Below are 15,298 nucleotides of genomic sequence, written 5' to 3' on the forward strand. Positions count from 1 at the left end.
TCTAGAGTGGCTAGTGTCATAGTGTGGCGCATGACAACACCGCCTTGCAATGACGTCTGGCCACGCTTGTGCCGTAGAATCTGTGCGCCTGTCAACACTTCTGAAGACAGCTGCCTAGTACCATTGCATCATTTCTTTCCTATCCCCACAACCTGTTCTCGAATATATCCAACGTACACCACTACTTTGATTGTTTGTCCTGCGAGAATCTTCTTTCCGTCGAATTCACCTGAGCATGTCTCGCAGAGTTTCTGCCATGCCGTCAAATACTTCCACGACTAGCGGTGTTCCACCTGCGGGTGACGGTGGTGAGCCTGCATCCCTGCGACAAGATCCTTTAAGCTTCTGAATCTAACTGGTAGCAGCTCAAGAAAAGCAAAAGATGCTTCTCTCTTCCGAAACAGGACACTTTAGCATGATCAGGTCAGCCATTGAGAGCTCGTTGCTATGAATTCGACCACTTCACTTACACAATTACGCACATCAGGGCTCTGCATCTTGCTGATCTGGTAACTGAACTCAATGGTAATATACCAGATCCTCTCTCAGACCCGTTCATATCCTGAAATATCCATTCGCTGACACCCATTATAGGATTCTGTGGAGGCAAGCACAAATTTTCTCCTTCCTTCGAGCCCGCGGACCCGGAACTAACCGCCCATAAACAGTGATGTCCGTCTTCTCCTCGATGCGTTACTGTCTAGGTGACCCTCGCGATTTTGGCGCAATTTGGGCTGCTCTGATATTCATGCCCTTTGGGCTGTTCTTCGACTTCATGGATGGACGGATTGCTAGATGGAGGAAGAAGTCGTCACTCATGGGACAAGAGCTCGACTCACTGGCCGATTTGGTATGGTCCCCTACTTCACTTGTCATGCGGCTCTTTCGCTCATTGTTCGCTTTCTGTGCTCTAGATTTCCTTCGGAATGGCCCCTGCCGCCGCAGCTTTTGCCCTCGGAATGCGCACCAGCCTCGACCACCTGCTCCTCTCCTTCTTTGTTCTGTGCGGCCTGACACGATTGGCCCGGTTCAACGTGACTGTTGCTGTTCTGCCGAAAGACAAGTCCGGAAAGTCGAAGTACTTTGAGGGCACCCCGATCCCGACCACATTGTCGATTACCTTTTTCCTGGCCTACTGTGTCTCTCAAGACTGGGTACTGGAAGATCTACCCCTCGGCCTTGTAGCCCAGGGCACAGCGTTCGAATTCCACCCGCTGGTACTACTGTTTGTTTTGCACGGCTGCCTTATGGTCAGCAAAACGCTGCATATCCCTAAGCCTTAAAAGCAGGGAGAACCGAACGGGCAATCAGGCACTTGTCCGGATCAGGATTCCCAAATGTGATAGAAATGTCTTTTTACGAGCAATATACACCACGGGAGACCGGATAATAGGGAAAGAAAAAAGTATGGTACGATGTATCTGTGGAAGATAACGCAGTTGTCACAGAAATGAAAATAATTTGCATATGTTGCATAGTGTCTTGTCCTTCGTTTTCAGCAAGTATCGGGGTTGGTATTGTATACAGGAGATTATCTACCTCTAGCTTATTGCAATGATGATACATATAGGTTTATAGTATGGTGATCCTTGTCATGTCATCGTGCAGCAGCTACGCAATGTTTCTTGCTTTGTCCTAAATACTGAGCATGTTTCAAAGATCAAGATCCTCTAAACAGATAGGGAAGACACCACTATGATACTGTTACACATTGTTTTTGAGAGAACTATCATGTCGGCGAATGGTTGTAGCATTGGATGTTCACTTCATGACCAAGTACATGCTCAATGCAGGAAACATCGCTCAAGTACATACTCGTAGAGGATATAACGGTGCAGCTTGCAATAAGCTCCAAAGTAGGAATCCGAAGCCCAATGAAGTGATCATCCATCCACATCCGATATTCATATAATCGATGTGTCATATAATCGACTCAAAGATACCACATGACCTACCAGATATGGAGGGAAGACCAATGCACGCCGAGTCCGAAATCATGGGGGGAACCGTCCCTCTCGTGTTGATAAGCAGATCAGGAACTAGACGATGGAGCCGATGGCCACTCAAGCCCTCTATGGAGGTTCTAGCCTGCCAACTTCGACCTACTAATATTACAGAACAAGATGTCTTAGAACTCCCTACGCCCTCAATAATCAGCCAGATACATGATCATCATAAACATTTCCTCACCATCCCACCAAGCAGCAAAGTGAAGAAGCAAAAGAAATGGAAAGTGAGTCAGTCGCAAAGACCAACCCTACCTCACCCCCCGAGTCAGTCATGGTCACACACACACACAAACACTCAAAAAACCAAGTAAGACCCTTGAGGTTATCATTACCAGGTCAAGTTCCCAATGATCCATCCGCGTGTTCCCTCAGCCAACCCAGTTAATTATTGTGTATCTAGAACCGAGATTTCCCTTTCTTGGCAAAGCAATAGAAAATCCTGCGCTATTGTCTCTTGCGCGTTCACGATTGGGTCTATCATTGACGGAACTTTTAAAAATGGAAACCCCGGGAGAGACATCGTGGATCCTGGTGACACGTTCTAGACCCCTCGGTCAGGGTTTCACTTTGAGTTGGGCCTTTTTCTACTGGGTCGCTTTGACTCACTCATTTGCTTGCTTGCTTGCTTGCTCGCTCGCTCACCGTCTCTGGCTAAATGGTAGGACCTCTTGGTAGTCGGAGGTGGTATCCGGTGAGGCCGAGAAAAGCGTCAAGTGGGTGAATTGCCGACAGTGCCGGTGATCTTCTTTCCTTTGCCCTGCGGATGGATGGATGGATGGATGGGGTTGTGGTGTTGATAGTTTCTAGTTTTACAATATTTTTCCTCGTCATTTACTACTAGTAGGTGGGAATTGATCTTTGTTTTGCTTGCTTTTTTATTCTTTTTCACTTTTTCTTTGCTCTTACCTTTATCCTTTTCCCGGTGTATCCGTACTATTTTGGGAGTGCTGACATAGGTGGATGGTGTTCGAGTAAGTAGTCGAGCCTTGCCAGTGAACTGGAAACCTACAGCCATCGCAGCATAGACAGACCCTACACGACAAACCACTTCGGAGAATGCTAAATTTCAGACACCCGTTCCTACAAGGCCTGGAATGATGGAAAAAGAACGGACGATAAGCTTATTCGGCATGTGAAGAAGGATTGCTGCTGCTGCTGCTGCTCCATACTTCTAGAATTCCTCACATGGGCCCGCGGGAAACGGGAACAGTTGATCGTGCATGTTCGTTCCCATCTTCAAAATAAAACTTGTGGGTATGTTATTGGTGGCGAAAGATCAAGCATCTTCCTTCCACGCGCGCTCCAAAGGAGTAAGAGGAAACAGTAAAAGCAAGATGCACGATGTAACGGACATGTGTCTACTTTCCTGTAGAATGGGCGGCAAGAAGTCGCCGGTTGTTTCCTATTGAACATGGTAGTTTCCGACCGAAGGAGTCGTCATCAGTTGCACTTCCCCATTGCCCATCAATCAATTAATCAACCTCCTGCAACTCGATCAGCTCATTACAATTTATCAGCAACGGAATTTCCTGGTCGTCGAGAAAGCGCCGTGATTCCAATTGCCTGCATAGAGTCTTGCAGATATACGCGTCAAGGGGGGTGGGAGCGGAGAATCCTTGCGTAGATACTATCCAAGCGGTGTTTACATTTACAACACTTACTAAGTAATTTTTTTTTTACGGGGCGCAGGCTGCACTTCTGCAGGGGTTCCAAAAGGTCCCACTATCTACCGCGCGCCCACCGCACCCCGGAAACGACCCGACCGTCTTGAACCATCGGAACCATTCCAGTCGCAGGTTGGTAATGATGCAAGAGGATCTCCCTCGACCGAAACAATGATGTGGCAAATGAAGCTCTGATACGTAGAGCATAAGTGCGTTGTGTCGCGTTGTAAATCGCTACCCACTATTGAGTATTGACTGTTTCAACGGTAAAGCCAAGCACGAGGTAACTCGAACTCTTTTTTTTTCCTGACTCGAAAGAGGAGAGGGCCCGCCGGTCGCTAACTAGATTACTATTAACCAACAAACTGGAGCACCCGAGTCCGTGACGGCGTGCATAGCTTCCCCCAAGCAGCGATATCCCATTGGGCAGACCACGCGGATCAAGGATCAAAAAGGATTAGTTTGGATGCTCTCAGCAACTGTTGGAATTGCGATGCGATGATGGGCCCCGGAGTTTGGGCGGTTAGTCGACTCCCCTGACCAGTGACATCCTCCGCCGTTCGTCCTCGAGGTGTGTCGGCTCCAAAGTTTGGGGAAGAAGACACACACTCCTCACTACTGACGGTTGTGTCGGATGCTACTAGTAGATGCGTAGTTGATTTACGTTCTTGTGTCTCGAGATGGATGACGCAACGATTCAGAGACCGAATACATTATTGACGCCAGAACCAATACCATTACCTAGTGGTTTGGCCGGACATCTCCTTACAAGTGGGCAGGGGAAAACTTCGCGCTGCCCGTCATGCAGTCATGCAAGGATCGGTACGAATGAGACCCCGTACAACTCATCATTAGTCAGTCGGATTTGGAAAAAGTCCATCGTGGAACAGGCGTTTCTATCGACATTCAATGGCTGGTGCCAGCACCCGAGCAGCAGCAGCGTTGTTACTACTTGCTGAGTTTGGACGGGTGAGTTTGCGCGAGGCTTGTGTCCTCGTACAGAGGGCATCAGTGCCCGAGGTCGTACCGAGGATCTTTACTATTTATAAACCTCTTCCCGGGCAAAATTCGAGTTGTTTCTTCCAATTTTGGTCGTTTTCCATTTCTTTATGTTTTTGACTTGAACACGTGTATTTGTCTTGCCGGGAGTGCCGAATAATGATCGTAAGGGACAGACAGATGTTCAGTAGGGAAGATGCATGGAATGTCGAAGTAGCCATATGGAGATTACATGAAGGTAAAGGGGAAGGAAAATATTCTCGCCAACTAGATCACAAGATGCTGGTATGTGCCTATGTATGTATGAGTCGAGTCGCACATTTCATGCCTTTCGAGTTCCGACCGCGGCATCAGACGGAAGGAAGGAAAGTATGTTATGGAGGAGGAGCTGAGACGAAGGGGAAAAAATCCCCCAAAAAACGCCTGAGCATGTGCCTATTTTCTTCCCATCCCCCCTCTTTGTATGGGTAAATATACAGCGCCGCCACCAGTCATCATGCCCGCCCACCCCATGACCGGGTGGATTGAGGGGGGGAGATGAATTAGTTAGTGCATGCCAGCAGCAGCTCCAATTGTAATTGTGCCGCCCGTGTGGCCCAGAATGGAAAGGGATGAGCCCTGCCCCTGAACGGGTCTGCTGATGTAATATAATCTAAGAAATATCATTGGATAGCAGGGACAGGTACGCGGGACATGGTAAATTACCGCCCTGCACATCCAGGGTCAGGTCCCGTCGGGGAACCACCAACAAGAGAACCGCGTCTGGATTCACGCCCTGCCATTGGGGGAGAAGGCAGGGAATGGATGGGAATGATGCTCCTCCCTCACGCTTTGTTTGTCCCTTTTTTATTTTTTTTTTTTTTTCGACCGTCCCAGTAGGAGAAACTTTAGTACGCGGGCGAACTCAGCAGTCACTAACTAACTAACTAACTACCTGGTGCTGCAGACAGGCAGGCACACACAGGCCCCCCTCTCTCCCCTTCTCCTCTTGTCTCTGACGGAGGTACACAGTAATACTACTTACTTACTTATTTACTTACTAGTACTAGTTCACCCGTCAGTGCGTCGCTTAATGCCTTCCCAGTCCAGTCCTCCGCCTCTGCAGTACTAGTCACCCTGTTGTGTCCCAGGAAGGTGTCTGTCAATCGTTTCTGTCGCCTTCCCCTTCCCTGACCCTCTTTTCTCTTTCCTGCTTTCAACCCAGTCACTCTTTTTGGCCTTCTATTAGGACATTATTGTTTTTGTGCAATTTTCTATTCCTATTTTCCATTGGATTTTCGTTTTTCCAACTCTTCATACTACTCTCGCTTCTCCAGAACTGTTGTGGCCCCCCAGGTCGAGCTTCTATTATCTGGATAACTCGAATCTATCGCAAAGGGCCATAATAGAATCTCCCCTGTTGCTGTGGGTGCGAATTTACCCTTGGCCGATTTCCCTTCCTGAACCGCCCGTTCAGGCTCGCTCATTAAACTCTTCCCGACAGAAAGGGGTGCTTGAAACGACCGGTCCAAAGGGCCCTTCCCCGCCAGGGACCGCTTACCCCCAGGGCAGACACCACACTCTTTCATCGCTATCTTCACTCTAATCCTCACCTACTACCATCCTCTGACCCTCTACTGTCGGTCTATACCCGACCAGTTATCCACGTCAAGGCCTGGTCCCATCTACGTCACTCGTCCTCAACGTCGGCCCTTGCAAACTATCCGTACTCTTCCACTACCCCCGGAGGACCGTCGCGACACGTCCAGCTCGAGGACATAGGAGTGAGAAAAGACCATCAGGACTATCAACTTTGAAAGTGGCTCTGAGAGGTTCAAAGGGTTACGCAGGTCGTCCCTTATTCTTCGATCAACCTCCCTCGCTGTATCTTTGAGGTCACTTCTCGCCAAACTCAACCAACCCTTACCCCTTGGGATCCTTTCTTACGTCGACCATGTACCACACCACGAAATCATTCACGATGCGGTCGGCTCTTGCAGCCTCAGCCCTTCTCCTATCCATCAGTCTGCCTGCAACATATGCCTATACCGAGGAATACAATGGCTGCTACTCCGACTCGACGCCACTGAAAGATCAGGGAACCTATACATATCAGAGTGATGGATACTGTCAGAAGCTGTGTTTGAAGGACAACTACTCAGTCTTTGCCCTGCATAACGGACAGGATTGTCTCTGCGGCAACCTGCTACCTGCCTCGTCAGCAAAGGTTGATGACAGCAAGTGTAATATCGCATGTGCCGGCTGGCCTTCTGTGGACTGTAGGTTTTCCGGTTTTGGGCCTTAGATGGCACATCTGCTAACGGTGACGATATAGGTGGTGGCAGCAATACTTATTCCGTCTACCTTACTGGCATTGAGAACGACGTCGACCATTATTCCGCCTCGAGCACAAGTACCTCCAGCAGCGACAGCGAAACGTCTACATCATCGACCCAAGAAGCCCATGTCGTCACTAGCTCTGGCACCACGCAAACCGTGTATGCAACATCCGGGACCGATGCGAGCGCATCTGCAACTGCCGAGGGTGCTACTGAAGCTTCACAGAAGAAGAGCTCAAGTGCCAACACTGCTGCCATTGCAGCTGGCGTTGTCGTGGGTGTAGTAGGAGCTTGTGCTCTTGCTGGCGCTGGCTTCTTCCTGTGGCGCTTCAAGAACCGCAAGTCGCAATACCGTCGTAGTGTTGGTGTGGACAACTATGGCAACCCGATGTCCCAGCACTCCATGTCGGATTCCCGTTTCGATGGTGATTTCATGGCGCAGCGCCGTCAGAGCAATGGCAGCATCGATGATGACCAAGACTTCTCTCGTCGCATCCTGCAGGTGGGCTTAACTGAACGATGAACAGAGATGAAGAGTTCCGGCTAACAGGTACTAGGTGACTAACCCCGATCGACGCTAGAAGGGATGCGATCGCCAGCTTTCCATGGACAACCCCATTTGTGGACCAACATCCTATCTGTGCATGTCTTTTAACGATAGAGCCATGCCCTGCCAGATACCTCTTCCTACCTTACACAACCTTCGCTTGTCACCATAAATTCACCCTTCACGACAGCTATCCTTTCCCTCCTTTTCTTATTTCCTGCTGGACTATACAGCGACCTTGCAATACCAGTGCATGTTTGCAGATAGGATATGATGACCCCTTCAGCCACTGGCTATGAAAAGCACATTCGCTCCATACGTGTGGTATGTGCCGCCCGTGGCGGATAGCAACCCTCCCGGAGCGTTGTTGAGAAAGCCGACCGTGACTCTTACTTTGGTGAAGGTTTGCGGCTCTTCAGAAACACTCAAGTCACTAGCCATTGATGGTTACATTCTCGACTTGGTGTTCTCTATCTCATCAAAGGGCTTCTCAAGGTCAAGACTCGAAGAGTCGGGCTGAGGTATATCAGTTCAGGATCTCATTTTTGATAAGGCGTTATTTGAAGTGGGCTGTATTCTAGTCGATTACCCTCGTGGACAGCATTTATTTTCCCAAATCTTTTTGTTATTGAGCCGAGAACCCCCCAATTGTTGTATTTCTGCGATGCTTGTTTCTATGGCGGTGGGCCGCGCGTGCTTGTCATGGGTACTACATACAGTAGCCTTGACTGGAAGATTGTAAGTAATGTGACGGACAGCCCTGTAGTTAATGTGAGGATGAATGTGTATCATGTGCGTGATGCATTGATTATTAATCAATCATCTGTAGCTGTAATGGGTAGTTTTCTATGCAATGACCACAGACCTCGAGATCTGGTAGCATCATGATGATGAATAACGATATTCTTTCCAAGTTTGGGCACGATACTCTATATTATAATCGCCAACTTATCATGTTAATTGGTGTTTTATCCGAATTGACATGGTTGACCAGTTCAGTTACTTAGTAACTAGTATCTGGACACTAGTACTACAAATATATATCATATTGCAACTTTCATCACAGCAGTACTAATGTGACTACTACCACAGAACAATCACCATCTCAACCTCATGCATTAGTCCTAGTAAGTAGTACTACAAATATCAGAAACAATGATCCAAACCCAGATCACTCCATACTAGTACCTAGTAGTATTACTACTCCTGATAATATATACTACCCAACCACCTACCTCAAAGGTAACATCATCTACTTACCATATATGTATGCTCGGAGTCAATTTCTTCGGAGACAATTAGCATCTTGATGCCAAGAATCGTTTGTGAGTTTGGTCACTCTAATTGTTATCCAGTAGTAGTTGTCTCACTCTAAATTGACTACTAGTAGTAGTAGTAGTAGTAGTAGTAGTAGTAGTAGTAGAGTTTTGGGAGGTTCAATGTCTGGCAGGGGGTAGTTTTCTACCATCATATATATATTTATAGTATGTATATATTTACTAGTACATGCGAACCGCCAGCACCAGCAGTACTTATTTCAACAATGAGGTCCATACTTATTTATGAGGTTCTGATTGTATGAGTACTAACCCCGGCCTACTATGAGTCGCCAGTATACATTCCATGTACTAAGAGATTTATATCACCTATTTTGAGTTTGATCGTGAATATAAATAACTGTAGTACTTAAGTTGTAGTCTTTGTTTCGAAGGCGTACTTTATTACCGCCCATCTGTTGGATCAAATACTTCTACTACTACTACTACTACTACTAGGGATGGTAAGGGCGTGTGGCTTCACCAGATTGTATATAAAGTGCATGAGTATTCATACTATTCGCAAAACTCATGTACACTCCTAATTACGGGAAAGTAACTATCATGGTGTGTTTCTGGATGTACGTGGATTGATTGTGGAAGGATTAATAGGCTGGATTTGGTTATCTAGTACTATCTACGTTCAAGGCGGAAGGGGTAAGTGTGATATATCAAAAGATGATGATGTGTTTGTGGCTAAGTAATAGGTAGATACTAGTATATATTTCCTGCATTCTATTCTGTCTACAAGGTAGGAGAGAGTGTCTTTTCGATGGCAAAGTGTAATTGCATTCATTACGTTCAGAATGGATATAAGCACTGCTTGTGATATTGTCGATAAAGTATTCATTGGGGAACATGAAGGGGAACAATGGTTGAGTACGTCACTCACTAGAGGGGGAACAAAGAGCCAACCAACAGGATTGCGCGATCCCGAATTCTTAGGAATGCGGGGAGAGGCAGTCTGCTCCGCAAGCAAGTTTGGGTGCACTTCTTTGTCCTGGATGTTCTCCGAATTAGCAACTTCTTCTTCACTGCACTTCACCTTGAGGTCCTCTGCATGTCTTCCTGACGAGATACACCGCAAGTGGTGTATGTACATTTTTCATCTATATTCCAACCCGCACATACCTGTATAGGAAGGAGACGAGAGGCCTACGGCAGTTATGTCTCGCAGGAACAACATGAATACGAAAAGGGATGTCAATGTCAGTTTGCAGCAGCCCCTGAACGAGTCGGAGTCGGAGCCGGACCGGGCACCGAAAAAATCGAGACTAGAATTCAGCTCCAACGATGGCGATGATAAGCGCAATGGTCTGGACCAGTTCGTGGCCTATCCTATCCACAAAGTCAATCGGCTCCTGGAGCCTGGACCCATTTTGCTTTTGGCGACCGGCTCCATAGCCAACAAGACGCACAACATAATGACAATGGGTTTCCACATGATGATCCAGCACGAAGGACCAACACTTGTCGGTGCCTGCATTGGGCCGTGGGACAAGAGCTATGATAACTTGAAGAAGACGGGCGAATGCGTGCTCGCCATTCCTGCGGTGGAGATGTTGGAGAAGGCCGTTGATATCGGCAACTGCAGTGGGGAAGATGTCAACAAGTGGGTGAATTTTGGAATAAACCCGGTCCCAGCTCCTGATCCTGCATCTGCAGATGGGTCGTGGGCTAGAAAAGGGGGTGAAGAAGGGAGAGCACGGGCGCCTTTGGTTGGAGGGAAAAATGTTATAGCCAACATTCAGTGTACGGTTGAGGACCGAGCGTTGGTGGCAAGATACAACCTGTGGGTGCTGAAGGTGACTGGAGTATGGATCAATAGAGACATGGATCTAGAGTATGGCCAGGGAAGCAGAGACCCAGCAGATGACGACGATCGTGTTGGTGGTGGCAAACGAAGGAAGAGGGAAATGAAGATGGCTCACCATCGCGGAGATGGCCGGTTCGTGATTGACGGAAAGGAAGTCGATTTGAGAGATAGGATGGTCAAGTGGAAGGAATTCCAGGATTAGGCTCGTCAGGGGCAAGATCTATGTTGTGATCCGCTCATCCATGACCTGCAGCTCGATGTAACAGGATTGCAGTATGCTGTTTCGTCTCATACAAGGTATGCACACAACTCTGCCATTGTTTTGGTAAGCATATGGTAGGGTTTAGAGGTACTGAGACAATTGTGACAAAAGGCCTTGCCTAGTGCATCCTAGTCTGCACCGCTGACATCTTTGCCGTGTTGATAGTGTCATGCTTAAATTGCGATTGCAGGATTTGTGAACGAGTCAGCGGTGAACAGCAACCCAACACGTTGGTTCTGGTTGGTGCCTGTTGGTGGCTGTTCCTGCTACATTGCCCGCATGAAAGTTGGTTACACTGTGGAGGAATACCGATAGTCCGTGTGGAGGAGTAGCGATGTCTCAGCAGAAGTGAATGGGCTAGGAACCATACTGGCACGTATCTGTCGAATGACGGCATTGATACACAAGGCGGAATCACCATACTAGTTCAAACAGCGCTCTTCTTCTCGCGTGAAAAGATTATCTGGAATTCTCTAGGGGCAAAGATGCCTCGTGGCAAGTGACCCCGCTGTCTTGCGATCCCTGTCGTATCGAAGTACTGCATGATCGCCGTCGTGCTCACCAGGGGGTGGCTCCGCAGCCAGCACACGTGTAGATGGATGAAACACTCCTGACTGCCATGCAGAAGACTGGGTCCGGGTCGGGGTGCCCGGCATATTAATCCGGGCGCAGTTAATTTGTTCTGCGCACATCATTAGTCGTCGGGTAAAGCCATTGTCTGAAGGATTTCTTAGATCATCTGGACTAGTGTTCCCTCGCTAGCAAGGGTTTTCGTTCCTTCGTGGTTAAGCCCGTAATGAAAGTGGGCGGCACAGAGCTGCGTGGGAGGGACGATATTGCTAGCTTGGTCTGGTAAGGTGATTCTTCACAAGCTGGTTGTCATAAAGATCCTTGATAGTTCCGAGGGAGAATAGGCATATCTGGACCCTGGACAGACCGGCTCATGCTGACACGCAAGGGTCATTTCCAACTGCTCGAGGACATGCTAGTCCAGCAACTATCAGCTCGCAAACCCATTGACACTTTAGGATACTACAGCGATTCGCAGTAAGCCGGATGTGGCAGGAGTGAGATCAGACCATGTGGATATCACCCATTCCAGAGCGCATGGCACCCCTGTCATGGCGCAAAGTAACAGGCCTCGTGGCTCTGTTACCTGTAACAATAGTACAGACTAGGTTGCAGTAGGTTGCGAACTAGAAGCTGCATGAGGATGTACCTCTCCCAAAGTAGTATCCAACGTAAAGCGTAGGCTGACCTGTGGAATGTTCGACGCAGCACGGAAGCTGCTTCTTCACCAATAACCGCTAGAAGGGTTGTACGGCCGATCACACTTTCCTGGTCTCCAGGTGACTAGGTTACACCGTGTCGAACTCAGCGTCGGTCATCATTCGCTACCAGGGCCCTGGCTAGCAGGGGGCCATGCTGACAGGGGCTACTATGACAGAGAGACGTTATTTTCCAGTTTTGGTCTTAGCTCGAGCCTATTATAGGAGTCAGCGAAGAGCTTTAGAAATAATGGAACATATGGAGAAGAACACAAACAATAAGTTGGCTACTCATTGGAAGGATCAGAAGCACTAATGTAATCACCATATTATCTTCAATAGAGCATAGGTTAAGACTTGATGTTGATGCTCGTGCAACTGTGGCTGCTTGTGTGGAACAGACACCGGAAGGGCCGTTCCGCCCTTTGACAAGCCCAACTGGCCTGAGTCCTTCTGGTCAACACATACGGCGTGTGTGGTGTCGATCGCGGACATCTTCGGCATACGTGCCCTGTCGGATTTTCCGGTCCTCGGCACCCTGGAGGTGGAACTCATGAGGCTGATTCGTCCGTTTGTGTATGAAAGTCTAGCGGAGGGTAAGGTAGGTCTATGGGGTGGACAACCAAGCCCACCTAGATAGACGAACTCGAAAAGACTGCTTGGCAGTGGGTAATAGACAGCCTCTTAAAATCTCTGTTTAGGACGGAAATATGGCGGGGACTCCGTCACGGCGTAGCCGTCTACTCATCTAATGCTAATTAGTCAAGGGAATTATAGTAGCTACAACGTGCGTAGTGTCTTGGCTGGCTAGGGAGCTCTTGGTCCCTCAAGCTTAGCCCCAGAGAACGGGCTCAAGCGATTTGATTAGCGTAGTGCACGGCGTGCTCCAATTTGCTGTTGCTAGCCTCCTAAGAGGTTAGTTGCAGCGCTCCAAATGTTAGTGAGCGCGCCGGTCTTATCTGATGATAACGCGTTGGAGCAGCGGGAGCATTCCGTACGAGACTGGAGAAGAGTGCTATCCAGTGCCCACAAGACATACCCAAAGTGCCCCCGCCCCCCCCCCACTTCGACGAATCAGGGAGGTGGCGGAGTTATGGTATTGTTGTTTGTTGTTGTAGATGTGTAATCTGGTCGATGAGTTTGTACATATCACCGTGTTTACTGGAGGGTAAAGGCGTGGTCCATATCCAGCCATCCGACAGTATACACAGGACTGCGTGGGAAGCCTGCAGCCGTCATCGATTGCCCCTTTTAGTAAACAGGGGGATTATCTGCAAGACAATATGCAGACTTACGCCCCGGGCAGACTTGAACAAATTAAGACTGCCCGCCATGGACCGGAACTGCGCTCGGGCTCAGATCGTCCGACGGGGATACTGGAGGTTGTGAAGAGTGAAGACCCAATTTCCCAATTTCTTGGAGCGGGTCCAAAGTGGATGATGGGATTACCCAAGGCAGGTGACTTGACAGCCTCAGGCAAGGCTGATTTGGTTTCGGGTTCGGGTTCGACACCTGATCTATCACCTCTGTTATTTTTTGATGATGGCGCAGGAAAAACTTAAACCCCAAAGTGGAATGTGTATCGGTGATCTTCGTGACATTCACAGCAATCACAGTGCATGTTTCAAGTGCTAGGCATACCGCAGGCCTCCCCTCCTCTCTTAGGTTTGCGACTCGAGATGAGGTAAGCTGATCATGTTTGTCATGCCACCCTTTCCCTTCCCCCCTTATGCGAGGGTACGGGGTTTCGAATAGATGAAAGTGATTACCATCTCGCGTGGTACAGAGTTGTTCATCAAACCTTCGGGGTGCGGATCTTCAGATCATACCTCGATGTCATCGATACTCTTGTGTTCAAAGTTGATCTTCTCATGAGATTCCTGAATTCTAAGGCTTTGCGAGAGGAACTTTTTAGACTGCGGGATCACGTTCCCGCTTCTGTAGCTCCAAACTGTAAATCCTCCAGATGGTCTTCTCCTTCCATGGCCTCTCGATAGTAGATAGATACATCCTCCGGGAGTCTGGAGGGGGTCCGGACGATGATTAGCCTCCGGAGACCGGAGTGCAGTGTCCCCCCTCCCACCCATTCCAGGGAAGATCCAGATCCTGCTGTCCTCGAGCCGGACCGGGGCAGATTCTGGCTCCGGCAGCCATAACCCACCGACGGATTCCACTTTTTGCCGAGAGTCCGATGAACTTTACCTGATCAGTATAGTAACTCTTTTGGGTAAGAGACATGGATGAGCAACAAGCTGTGAATCTATGGGTTGTCATGGAAGCGTTTCAGAATCATCAGCAACAAGGGCAGTTTTTTTCCGACGCAATGATGACTGCAGAAGCCATCGTCACTCTGCATGGCTAGTGTTGTCTGGCATCGCACATGCTTCACACGGCATCCCTCGCGAGATGACCGCAGCGCCCGGCGTTGCGCTAGAAATTGTACTTTACCACTAAGACACGCCCTAGGCACTCGATGCTTACTATTCTGATCCAGGGTTGCATCTAGTAGCGGGCTCCGTGAATGACCTGTTGGCCAATTAATCCCTAGACTGACGGTTAGTATGATTATCATATTCCATCTTAGGCAAGTTCATATGTCGATTTGGAGGAGATGGTGGGGGAGGCAACTGGCACATGACAGCTCTCGATCGCCTAGTACTGATCAAGAATCTCGTAGTCTACTAGAATGGGTACGTTCTCAGTATAATCATAAAGTAGTACGCATGCACATCAATAGTATAACAGAGACGGGAGGCTCTATTCTGCAACACCATTGGTCTGTTCATATAGAGCATCTGTGAGTGGATACCCTGTGGTACTGTCAAGTTATTCACTTCACTTCCTAATGCAGCACCTATTATGGAGCGGCCGTAATTGACCCTGTTTCCTGTCTCGAGCCATCATGGTAGCACGAGCCGCCGGTGGGCAGGGGGCCAGTCCAGGACTGCTAACCCAGTGGTTCCTTCTTCCTTCCCCACAATTCGACCACGTTGTCGACTCCTAGCTTTCCCTCGTGGCATGAGAGGTCGGGTTATGTCATTAGCGACGGTGTTTCTTGTGCTAGTGTTCGTATTTTTGCTATCATCTTTGTCTCAAGAC

The 15,298-nt window shown here is 48.6% G+C and overlaps 4 protein-coding genes across 4 annotated transcripts; all 4 read left to right on the plus strand.

Moving 5' to 3' along the window:
• Positions 1-93: 93 nt before the first annotated feature.
• Positions 94-1,689, plus strand: BO87DRAFT_418620 (CDP-diacylglycerol-serine O-phosphatidyltransferase). Its single transcript, XM_025626896.1, has 6 exons — positions 94-308; positions 366-423; positions 488-525; positions 595-606; positions 669-850; positions 915-1,689. Exons 1-6 carry the CDS (start codon positions 236-238, stop codon positions 1,281-1,283), a joined length of 732 nt encoding a protein of 243 aa, XP_025476289.1. The 5' UTR covers positions 94-235; the 3' UTR covers positions 1,284-1,689.
• A 412-nt stretch (positions 1,690-2,101) lies between these two features.
• Positions 2,102-2,809, plus strand: BO87DRAFT_379480 (uncharacterized protein). The gene is made up of 2 exons (XM_025624048.1): positions 2,102-2,233; positions 2,410-2,809. Exons 1-2 carry the CDS (start codon positions 2,227-2,229, stop codon positions 2,682-2,684), a joined length of 282 nt encoding a protein of 93 aa, XP_025476290.1. The 5' UTR covers positions 2,102-2,226; the 3' UTR covers positions 2,685-2,809.
• A 3,411-nt stretch (positions 2,810-6,220) lies between these two features.
• On the plus strand, positions 6,221-7,689 carry BO87DRAFT_145439 (WSC-domain-containing protein). Its single transcript, XM_025618141.1, has 3 exons — positions 6,221-6,930; positions 6,987-7,492; positions 7,548-7,689. The coding sequence occupies exons 1-3, from the start codon at positions 6,606-6,608 to the stop codon at positions 7,569-7,571; spliced, it is 855 nt and encodes a 284-aa protein (XP_025476291.1). The 5' UTR covers positions 6,221-6,605; the 3' UTR covers positions 7,572-7,689.
• Positions 7,690-9,635: 1,946 nt separating this feature from the next.
• BO87DRAFT_379484 (flavin reductase family protein) lies at positions 9,636-11,063 on the plus strand. Its single transcript, XM_025624049.1, has one exon. It carries the CDS (start codon positions 10,038-10,040, stop codon positions 10,869-10,871), a length of 834 nt encoding a protein of 277 aa, XP_025476292.1. The 5' UTR covers positions 9,636-10,037; the 3' UTR covers positions 10,872-11,063.
• The last annotated feature ends 4,235 nt before the right edge of the window (positions 11,064-15,298 follow it).

This window comes from Aspergillus neoniger, assembly GCF_003184625.1.
Source record: "Aspergillus neoniger CBS 115656 unplaced genomic scaffold BO87scaffold_33, whole genome shotgun sequence".
Taxonomy (NCBI): domain Eukaryota; kingdom Fungi; phylum Ascomycota; class Eurotiomycetes; order Eurotiales; family Aspergillaceae; genus Aspergillus; species Aspergillus neoniger.